Source organism: Monocercomonoides exilis (assembly GCF_001643675.1).
Source record: "Monocercomonoides exilis strain PA203 chromosome Unknown scaffold23-1346700, whole genome shotgun sequence".
Classification (NCBI taxonomy): domain Eukaryota; phylum Preaxostyla; order Oxymonadida; family Polymastigidae; genus Monocercomonoides; species Monocercomonoides exilis.
In genome coordinates, this window is record NW_027150568.1 from 214,443 (window position 1) to 225,000 (window position 10,558).

General features: G+C 36.2%; 5 protein-coding genes across 5 annotated transcripts in view; 3 read left to right on the top strand and 2 right to left on the bottom strand.

The window, feature by feature from the left end:
• The first annotated feature begins 191 nt into the window (after positions 1-191).
• MONOS_3501 (putative Peptidase A22A, presenilin) lies at positions 192-2,801 on the top strand. Its single transcript, XM_067873507.1, has 7 exons — positions 192-466; positions 518-611; positions 677-925; positions 1,040-1,251; positions 1,438-2,037; positions 2,195-2,307; positions 2,415-2,801. Exons 1-7 carry the CDS (start codon positions 241-243, stop codon positions 2,568-2,570), a joined length of 1,650 nt encoding a protein of 549 aa, XP_067727099.1. The 5' UTR covers positions 192-240; the 3' UTR covers positions 2,571-2,801.
• On the bottom strand, positions 2,616-5,566 carry MONOS_3500 (uncharacterized protein). The gene is made up of 5 exons (XM_067873506.1): positions 5,400-5,566; positions 5,228-5,341; positions 4,792-5,148; positions 3,698-4,714; positions 2,616-3,619 (listed from the first exon to the last, which is right to left on the bottom strand). Exons 1-5 carry the CDS (start codon positions 5,495-5,497, stop codon positions 3,421-3,423), a joined length of 1,785 nt encoding a protein of 594 aa, XP_067727100.1. The 5' UTR covers positions 5,498-5,566; the 3' UTR covers positions 2,616-3,420.
• A 162-nt stretch (positions 5,567-5,728) lies between these two features.
• On the bottom strand, positions 5,729-6,378 carry MONOS_3498 (putative RNA-binding protein 42; the record flags this gene model as incomplete). The annotated part of the gene is made up of 3 exons (XM_067873503.1): positions 5,729-5,937; positions 5,995-6,142; positions 6,204-6,378. 3 exons carry the CDS (start codon positions 6,376-6,378, stop codon positions 5,790-5,792), a joined length of 471 nt encoding a protein of 156 aa, XP_067727101.1. The 3' UTR covers positions 5,729-5,789.
• Positions 6,379-6,466: 88 nt separating this feature from the next.
• Positions 6,467-7,419, top strand: MONOS_3497 (uncharacterized protein). Its single transcript, XM_067873502.1, has 3 exons — positions 6,467-6,518; positions 6,596-6,627; positions 6,717-7,419. The coding sequence occupies exons 1-3, from the start codon at positions 6,493-6,495 to the stop codon at positions 6,986-6,988; spliced, it is 330 nt and encodes a 109-aa protein (XP_067727102.1). The 5' UTR covers positions 6,467-6,492; the 3' UTR covers positions 6,989-7,419.
• A 68-nt stretch (positions 7,420-7,487) lies between these two features.
• Positions 7,488-10,558, top strand: part of MONOS_3496 (uncharacterized protein) — a 6,966-nt gene continuing 3,895 nt past the window's right edge. The window contains exons 1-2 of the mRNA XM_067873501.1: positions 7,488-7,608; positions 7,681-10,558. The exon at positions 7,681-10,558 is cut by the window's right edge and continues 3,757 nt beyond it. Of these exons, the coding sequence (XP_067727103.1) occupies positions 7,547-7,608; positions 7,681-10,558 (2,940 nt within the window). The 5' untranslated portion in view covers positions 7,488-7,546. The remainder of the gene's footprint in view (positions 7,609-7,680) is intronic.

Sequence of the window (10,558 nt, forward strand, 5' to 3'; positions counted from 1 at the left end):
GAGAAAAAATGCAATTAAGGAAAATACTTAATCAAAACTTCTTTCTTCGTCTCACTTTTGAGAAGTTATTTTATTATTCTTAATTTTATTTATTTATTTATTTTATATTGTTTTCAAAAAGCAGGGAAAAAAATTATTCGGAAACAGCTATTTCTGAAAACGACAAATCATAAAAAAATAATCTATGGGTTAGAAAAAATATTTTTCCATTGAATCTGGGAAAGTAATTTTTGATATTTGATGAAAGAAAATGAATTAGAACGGCAATTTATTGTAGAAGGTGCCAATGCAGTTTTGGAGAATAATTTCTCAAATGTGGAAGAAGAAAGCAAAACACAAAATAATTATCCAAATTCTGTTTCAACTGAAAGGCCCAAAAAACGAAGAAAAAGGCGTCGCCATTTCGATTCAGAAGGCGATGTGGAAATTCATGCAGGAACATTAGCGTCAATCATTGTGCCAGTCAGTGTGGAAATTCTTACTAATTAATTTCTCAATTTCATATTCACTTCTAAAGGCATTACATTAATTGGAGTAATATTTGTAATTTTATCAATTGGAACAAATGGTGAATCATATATTTCATTATTTATAACACCAAGTTCTTCTCCGTGTGATTTCGGATAAAATTTATTAATTCCTTATATTTTATTTTCACGGAACTCATTTGTTTTAGTCCCGATGGTTATTGTATACCTTTTGGACCAAAAGCAACTGGAAAGCCACCTCCCCCCGAAGATGAAGAAAAGAATAAAAAAATAATTATCATTTCAATTATTGTTGCTGCAGTATTTGTTGTCATGATGGTTGCAGTGACATTTTTCATCCTTTGTTGCTACATGAAAGGTTTTACGAAATTTATATATGGATGGTTAGTAATTGCAACCGTCATTCTGTTGGGACTTTTTGGTGGTACTATTATGTAGTATGTTTCAGTTTTTTGATATCATGAATGTATACCATTGATTTAATTATGTTTCATAAAACTTCATTAAAAATTCTATGCTGACATAAAATTAAAACTTCATTTTCTTCTTAGCAATCTTGTTATTCGATATTCAATTCCTATTGATTGGTTCACATTCTTCTTCTTCTGCCTAAACTTTTCAGTTGCAGGGGTTATTTCTGTGTACATAACATCTCCTCTCTCAATCCAGCAAGGAATTCTTGTGTTCATTTCCATCTTTATGGCTTGGGCATTGACAAATCTTCCTGAATGGACAACTTGGATCTTGCTTGTCTTGGTGGCTGGTTTGCTCTTGGAGATGGGAATTTTGTGGTGCTTGAAGAAGATTTTTAATAGAAATCTATTGTTGATTAAAGAGTTTTTTCTTTCAACTTTTCCAAAAAAATTTTTTTTCAAGCAACATACTTATTATTATTATTATTATTATTATTATTATTATTTATCGTATCAATATGATGGCAATACAACAGTGTATGATCTATTTGCTGTGCTGTGTCCGTGCTGTGCGCTGAACAAGCTGATTGAAATAGCAGACGAGAGAAACGAGCCAATACCTGGCCTGATCTACACAGCAGAGATGGGAGAAGAAAGGAAAGAGCGCATCAGAGGCGAAGGGAAAACAGAGAAGAAGAAGAAGAAGAAAGAAGAAAAAGGGAAAGAGCAGAAGAATAATAAAAATGATCAAAAAGAAATTGAACCCGGGCAGGAAGAAACGCAACCGCTTCTGTCTTCGATTGGGATGAGGGACATTGGCAATGAAAATGAAGGGGTAGAAGAAAGAGGGAAAGGGAAAGAGAGAGAGAGTATTGTTACTGAAAATGCAAAAGAAAAAAACAAAGCAGTTGAAGCAAAGAAAGAGACAAGACGCGAAAAGAAAAATGACAAAATGAAAAGAACAGAACAAGAAGACATAATGAAGGAAAAGACGAGTAAGTCTGGGGCATTTCAGAGAGAAGAGAAGCAGAAGGAAAGTGAACGTAATAGCAACAACGAAGCAAAGCTTTCCGAAAAGACTCAAAGAGGATCTTCAGAGAAGAGAGAAGGAGATGACGAAGATGCAACTTATATGGGTTTGTGGAAATACAAAATAAATTTTTTTGGATAATTTTTGAAAATATTTTTCTTATTAATATTTTGGAATTATTTGGTTTTTAATCGCCGCTCACATTTATATTTAACTGTCTTCACCTGATTATTTGTATTTATCAATAATGCTTCCTTTATCAGATGGAACATTGAGCCTTGGGCTTGGCGACTTCATATTCTACTCACTTCTCGTTTCCAGAGCTGTTCTCACCGACTGGAACACAACATTTGCGTGCTATTTTTCTATTCTATTTGTGTGCTAAAGCTGCTTTTCGTGTTATTTGCAAATAATAATATTTCGTTTTTTGATATCTCCATACTTTTTTTTTTTCAATATTTTTTATCAAATTTTCCTTTTTAGGGATTATCAATGACTGTTGTGCTTCTGGCTTTGTGGAGAAACGCTCTTCCTGCTCTTCCCATATCGATTTTCACTGGCACAGCAATCTACTTCGTTTCTCGCTTTCTTATTCATCCTTTTTCTTGTAATCAAGTATACTTAGGGTTGACTCTCTGAACATTTCATCAAATTTTTCTGTTCTTTTTGAGAAAATTTAGCTATTTTGTATTATTGTATGTGTTACATATAATTATGAGTTTGAAATTTTGCATTTCTTTTAGTTTTATGTTTTGTTTTTCTATTTTTAAGGATATTTTTGTTGAACTTATAAATTTTTATCAAACAAAAACTTGCAAAAAGAGAAAATCAAATATTATTGTTTTGAAAAACATTAGCAATCAATTTTCGTTTCGAGGGAAATTTTTTCAAAATTCATTTTCAGTATTATCAACAGTTTAACCCATTAAATCTCAACTTGAAAATGTCGAAAAGAATCTTTATTGAAGCTTGTGCTTCAGTTTGGGAAATAATATTTTCACTTTTTTTATAAACTTCACTTTGTTATTATTCGTTTTATCCCATTTAAGTGACAATCAGCGAGCCATATATTCCGTGCTGAAGCCGAAATAAAAAACAATTTACCAGAATTAGAAATTGTTCAAAAGCCTGGGCTAGCAAGATCTGGTGCTTTTGAGATCACAACTGAAGACGGGAAAGTCGTTTTCAGCAAGCTCGAAGCTGGGCGCTATCCCAGAGCAGGCGAACTTGCGGAAAAACTCCAATCTTTGAAGGATTAAAGTTGGAGCAAATGTAACAATACATTTGCAATTTATGCCAATTTCCCCTGAAAAGAGATTTTTCATGACTCGATTTGCGTAAAGCGTAAGGCCCGCAATTTGACGAATTTTTGAGTCTTTTTTTGGCATTTTGGCATTTGTGCAAATTCATCATCGTCTTAATTTTTAATCGTGCCTAATACTATTTTTTCTTTGTTAATAAAATAATATGTAATTTTTTTTGTTGCTTGTTATAGTTCATTTTTGTGAAGTTGTATTCGTTTTTCTTTCATAATCTTTTCAAACCAAGGTGGCATATGAGAAACTGCCCTAAAGCAAAAGAAACATAAGTCTCCTTTTTTATCATCGTGTAAACCTTCTTTTGGAACTTTTGATTGTATTTCTTCAGGACTGAAAAACCATGATGTTGAGGTAATTTTCTGATTTGGACTAAGAAAGAATATGGAGAGGAAATATATAAAAAATGTTGTAAAAGGAAAGAAATTCTAATAATATTTAAAAAGATACCTCCCGCAAATGGAGCAACGAGAATTCTTCTCCGATGTTTGCTGAGTTTCCACAGTTATTTTTTTCTCAATTGAAAGGAGGATATCTGATGTTTGGCCGAAGCCTTCTTTCCTAAGATCATTAAACAGATCACTTATTGATGAAGAAAACAATTCTTGCTTTGTGGGAGGTTGGGTAGAAGGAGCAAAAGTTGTTGTAGAAGCAGAGGAAGTTGATGATAAAGAAGATGAAGGCACAGTGCTTGAAGAAGCAGAAGCTGAATCTGACGCTGCAACAGATGCAGACGTTGATGATGCAGCTGTAGAACCACTCTTCTCTTCGAAGACTTGAGAATATTTCAACAGATTAGGATGCTGCGCGAACAGCAGCTTATCGTCTTCCTCTTGAAATGGATCTCTCTCTGAATGCTCACAAGCACTGTCTTTTTGGCAGTTCACATCCGATTTTGCATCTTTTCGCTCATCCTCTGCAAAATCCATTGTTCCAAACAAAAACTCTTCCGATGCTTCTGATTGAACACAGCCACTTTCTTCATGAGGCTTCTCCTCACAGGAGTTTTGACTCAGCTGAGCTTCATCATTTTTCTGCTTGGAATTTGCCATTTCGTTCTTCTTCATCTTCTTCTTTTTCTTTGATAACTCCTCAATCGGAACAAATGATCTCTGATGAAGATAAAAGCAAAGCTCATGTGTTTGAATTCTTTCAAATGGAAACAGAAACTTGACAGGAAAAGATTGCTTCTTTTCTTCAGATGAAGTTTTCGAAGTAGAATACACAGCCGAAGAAGCAGAAGAAGCAGTAGAAGCAGAAGAAGGAATTGAATCAGAGCACGATTGAGAAATGGCTGTTGAAGAGCTCTTCTCTTTGCTATCCTTTCTTTTCACCCGCTTTGTCATTTCCTGATGCTCTTCATCTGCATCTGAGCCAAGTGCTCCTATCGGCTGGCCGAGGCACACTCTTTGGATCATCTCGAAAGTGTGAGCATTCTCATCCTGTGGATGGATTACAAACGGGATCCTGAAGTTGCAAATATAAACAGTCAAAAAAAAAAAAAAGTGCTTTAATGCAAAGGATTAAATAAACGGAATTCACACTGTTTTTTGAAGGCAAATTCTTCAATCATTGTTTTTACTACCAAAGAGTAAATAGAACTACGTTGAACCATTGATTTGATGCTTGACACAAATTCGTTTTCATAGTCATTCTCTATCTCAGATCCGTCACTATCTACAGAATTTGAATCCGAGAAAAACTGCTGCAATGTTATTGTATGAATTGGAATTTCGCAATTCTTGTTAAGTTCTTCCAAAAATAACTCTGATGAACGAAGATCAATTGGATTGTTTAGATGATCAAATGGTAGTGTTGTTATATTTAAAATTTCAGGAGTAAACGATATCCTTTTTTGATAAAGAGTTGATTTTGCTTCCACACACAAATGAACAAGAGCTCTGATTTTTCAAAAAAGCACAAAAAGAGGATTATAAAAATCTACCTGCTTGGATTTTTGAAAAAATTAAAAAAATGTACCTTGATGATATTGAATTATCAAAAATTACTAAAGCTCTATTTGTTCGAGCAAATTTTCTTGAAAGAGATGTATTCGTTCGGAACAAATGTCTAATTCGATTAAAAAAACATTCCCTAATTCCAAAAAACAATGAGTTTTAATTTTTAGCGCTTGAAAATTTTTTATGCATACCGGCAGGCATTATCTCTCTCTCTTATATGAATAACAGCTGGCTTTGAATGGCACAAATAGCAAAGTTCACCACTATTTGGAATATAATCTGGATTCATGCAATAATGCTGAAGTGCAAGAAAATTAAAAACTTTTTATTTTTATGACAAAATTACAAAAAAATGAGTGAGATAATTATAAATGTGGGACAATTTCAATTATGAATTTGTTTTGAAATGAGTGGTTATTGTTTTATTTTTATAAATTGAAACACAAAAAATTAATGATAATAATCACAACGTTCAACCCATTTGAAGTAAAATTGATAAAAACAAATTAAATTATCAATCTTTTTTTAGAAATTAAAATCTTTCATCTGTGGAAATTATCAATAAAGCTTGTCCTTTGCGTTCACACCAAAATGCGATCATCTTTTTTCTTTCCAACTTCGTATTGTCTTGCTCTCCAGTTACTTTTTCTCAGACGAACAGGCCTGCTTCCTACATATTTTCCGTTCATTTCCCGAAAGGCTCGCAAATAATCTTCAGAATCTTTAAAACTGAAAATATATAAACATAAAACAATCTGTTCAAAGCTTTGAAAGAATTATCCAAACCTCAAAAAACCGTATCCCTTGCTCTTCTTTGTTCGAAAATCACGAATAACTTTTGCTTTTTGAAATGATGGATATATGCTAAAGGCTTGAGATAAAGTCTCTTCTGTAACCTCAGGTCCAAGATCCCCACACCACATTCGATAATCATCTATTTTTTAAAAATAAAAATATTTCATAAATAATATTGCATAATATCATTAACAGCAAACCATCGTCCCATTCAAGCATTGATTTGTCTTCCCAAACTTTTCCACCGGCATATCTTAATGTTTTCTTTTTAACAGCCTTTTGTTCTTCTAAAACATTTTGTTCACTTGAAACAGTAGATGTTGCACCACGCTCATCCTTTGGTAAATATTTTGAAGATTGTTTATATGATGACATATTGAGAAAAACAATACCAGTTACGGTAATGCTTAAAGACTGTTCCGAAAAATGATAAAAATTTTTATGGGTGCATAATTTTCAAATTATGAGCAAAAAAGATCGATTTACGAAATGACACAGAAAAACAATATGTACCAGTACGCAATGTTGCTTAATAGAATTATCTCAATAAACTCTTTTTATACATTTTTCGCAATTCATATTGACGTTATAGCGTTCTGGAAGAAGAAATGTTAAAGGAAGAGAGTATGTGATTTTTTTCGGCTTCTCTATGTGAAATGGGGATAATTTTTGTTATTTATCTAATGCTTTTATTTATGTGTTTCGTTTCTCAGAGGCTATGAAGAATAAACCAACAAAGCACATTTCAAGACCACGATCCACATCGAATCGTCCATCAGAGCCAAAGGTTGCTAAAGAACCAGTGGTTGAAAAAGAAGAAACAACAAAAAAAGAAAAAGCTCAAAAGCCAAAGAAAGAAAAAAGAGCTTCGGTCTTTAATAAGCATACTAGAAAATTATGGCTTGGAGCGTTTGGATTGACAATTGCAGCAGCTGGACTTCACTTTTATCCTCAAATTAAAAGATTTGTGATGAGCAAATTATAATCATGCGTCTTATAAATCAATTTCCGCAATTGTAATGTTCCATTTCTCACGAATGTCGAAAACAGATTGCGTGATTTTTTTAAACTTCATCTCTATACAATTCACACTTTCAATTAGCATTGAGTGTATCAAGCATTTGATGTTTTTTTATTCATAATTTTTGCAATTGTATTTGGAGATACGTGCATATATTCGAGATAGAAATCGGAAATATTCTTTTAATCATATTCATTACAATATTTCAAAACAAAATATTGTAGAGTTAATGCAGTTGAACTTTGAAATATTAATGGGTAATGTTTTTGATATTTTATGCGATTTGAGGAACAACTTGTGTAAAATTTTCTTTCGTTATGTTTTTGATGGATTTGTCGTAAATGTTAAAAACATCGCTATTAAAATATTAATGTTAAAGTGCACAAAACTGAAAATGAGTTGTTATGTTTTTATCAAAGCGAAAAAATAAAAATGCATTATTCGAAGATCATTTTCCCATTTTACAGGATTGCTGCAGAATTATTGAAGTGTTGTTTTTGCGTATTTACTGATTAGAAACGGATGATAACTCAAAGCGCAAACACAGAAAGCAATGTGACACATAACCAAAAACAACAAGAAAGGTACTTACCCGAAATCCGTTTTGTTTTTTGATTTTATCGCATTTTTTTATAAATTACAAAATTCAAACAAAGAAATGAGAGCGATTTCGCAGCTACAACAATCAAAAGCGATATGGAATCATCCCAAATCAAATTTTATAGCCCGGAATATCATCCAGAACAAAACAGAGATGTGAAAGAAGCTGCATTATCTAAAGCGCATTCTGTTATAAAAAAGGAAGAGGATTCAATTGGCAAAGTTCCACAAGCTGCAGCAACATCTCAAATAAAGAGCAATAAAAAACCACCTCCAGAATACATTTCTCGCTCTAGAGGAAGGTGGATTTGCAAAGTTGGAGATTGTCATGCGTCTTACACATCAAAAAGTAATTTATATATTCACTTTAGAAAAAAGCATGAGTTAATATTAGAAGAGGATAACACTCCAAAAATATCTTCTCAAGAGCTTAAAGGAAAAATGAATGTAAATGATATGAAAAGCGAGAAAAGAGAAAAGAGTAAAAATAATCATAGAATTGAAAATGAAGGCGCAAATGAAGATGAAGAAGATGAGGATGAACAAGAAGAGGAAGAGGAAGAGGAGGAAGAGGAAGACGATGAGGAAGAAGAAGAGGAAGAAGACGATGAACCAGAAGTGATAAAGAAGAAAAGTGGCAAAGAAGGTGAAAGTGGAGAGGAGGTATCAGATGCCATTGAGGTGTTTGAGTGTGCAGCAGAAGGCTGCAACAAGCAGTACACCCGCTTCAGCAACTTCCAGCGGCACCAGAAGTCGAAGCAGCACAAGGGATTCACCAGAGTGGTGGTGAGCGAGAAAGCATACAGGGCAAAGCAGCAGAAGGAAAGCAACAGAGAGTTTTCGATGAAGCTGCGGCCGAACCGGATCTCGCGGACAGACTACGACGAAGACAAGGAATTTGAGGCGGTGAAGAAGCGGATGATGGCAGATGCCAGTGACTCCAGCACGAAGCAGGAAGAGGAAAAGGAGGAAAAGGAAGAAAAAGAAGAGAAAGAGGAAAAGGAGGGAAGCAAAACAAGTGGGCATAAAAACACAGACAGTGCTGATAGGAAGAGCAAGACATCTGATGAAAGGAAAGGATCAAAAGATGCAGAAGAAGAAGAAGAAGAAGACGATGACGATGATGGCGATGAGGATGAAGAGGAAGAAGACAAGTCACAAAAGGCAAGAACGAGACATCAGCAACAACAACAGCAGCAACAGCGTCAACCAATCAGCAGCCGAAGTCGAAGCACACGGAACAGAGCTTCTTCTGCCGGTTCCTCTTCCACTCCTCAGAACGACCCTGTCTCAAAGTCGCGTCCGTATTCGTGTCCGTTCGAAGGGTGCACACGCACATTCACCAAGCCAAACTACCTCAAAATGCATCAGAAGGCGCAGAACCACTACGTCGATGGAGAGGGAGAGGAGCCAGCAGGAGCACAGAAGGGTGGGAAGAAAGGGGAAGGGGATGACGCGGCAGAGGCAGAGAGAAGGAAAGAGATGAGGAGGAGAAGGGCGAGCCGGCTGGCACGCACAACACGCTCTGCCAGGTCTTCCAGACGTCTTCTGAGGAGACCAGCGAATGTTGCACACACTTCAGCCAGCACAGCTAATTCTGTTGGCTCAGTCAGCTCTGCACATTCATCAGCACATGCAACACGCACTTCACGTGATTCACGTGATTCACACAGCACTCACAAGCATCCGCACACACGCAGATCATCCAGATCATCCAGATCATCTCGTTCTTCTCGTTCTTCTCATTCCTCTCGCTCTTCTCATTCGTCTGAGTCTGAATCTGAGAACGAGAGTGAGACTGAGACAGAATCAGGCAATGACGATACATCTGGAAGCTCAGAAGATGCAGAAGATACAGAGGAGTCAGATAACTCTTCGTCTTCTTCTTCTTCGTCATCATCATCATCTTCTTCTTCTTCTTCTTCTTCCTCCTCCTCCTCCTCCTCGAGTTCATCATCTTCTTCCTCTTCTTCTTCAAGCTCTTCCTCTTCTTCCTCTTCATCTTCTTCAAAATCTTCCTCCTCCTCCTCCTCTTCTTCTTCTTCTTCCTCTTCCTCTCATTCTCGAAGAGGCAGAAGTGTCAGCCGTGACAGTTCTCGCAGTTATTATCCATCTTCCTCCTCCTCCTCCTCTTCTTCTTCCTCTCTTCATTCCACCTCCTCTCCTTCCTACTCTCCCTCTCACTCACACATCTCTTCTCTTTCTCCTTCCTCTTCTCGTTCTCGCTCTCCTTCCCGTCCTCGTTCCTTTTCCCGCTCTATTTCTCGCTCCCTCTCCACCTCTTCCTCCTCAAAACTTCCTCCTCCTTCCTCTTCTACCTTTACTACCTCTTCTTCTTCTCCCTCCTCCTCTTCCTCCTCCTCTTCCTCTCCCTCCTCAACCCCCCACCCTCAACCCCGCCCTCACTCCACACTCTCTTCTTCCAGCAGAAAGAGAACAGAAGACGGCGCATTGATCGTCAGACCTTCGAAATTCACTCCGCCTGTGCCCACATCAACAGAGAAGCAGCTGGCACGCTTTTTGGCGAAGCATTCACCAGACACACTGGGAATGATGGAGAAGAAAGGGCAAAATACTATCAATGCTATGAGTACAATGAATACAATGAATTCTATCAATGCAATGAACGCAATGAATGCACAAAACACACTAAATACATTAAACACACTAAATTCACTGAATTCATTGAATTCCTTGAATCCAATGAACAACCAGAACATTCAGAACATTCAGTTCAATCAAATCAGCCCACAAAACGCACAACAAAATGCTCAGTTTACGTCTTTCTTCACTCAAAACACTTCACAGACTCACCAGGCTTCATCGCCTTTTCCTGTGATATTTCCTCCTTCTTCTTCCTCTTCCTCTTCTCCTTCTACGTCCTCTTCCTCTTCCTCTTCCTCTTCTCCTTCATCTTCTCCTTCTTCCACATTG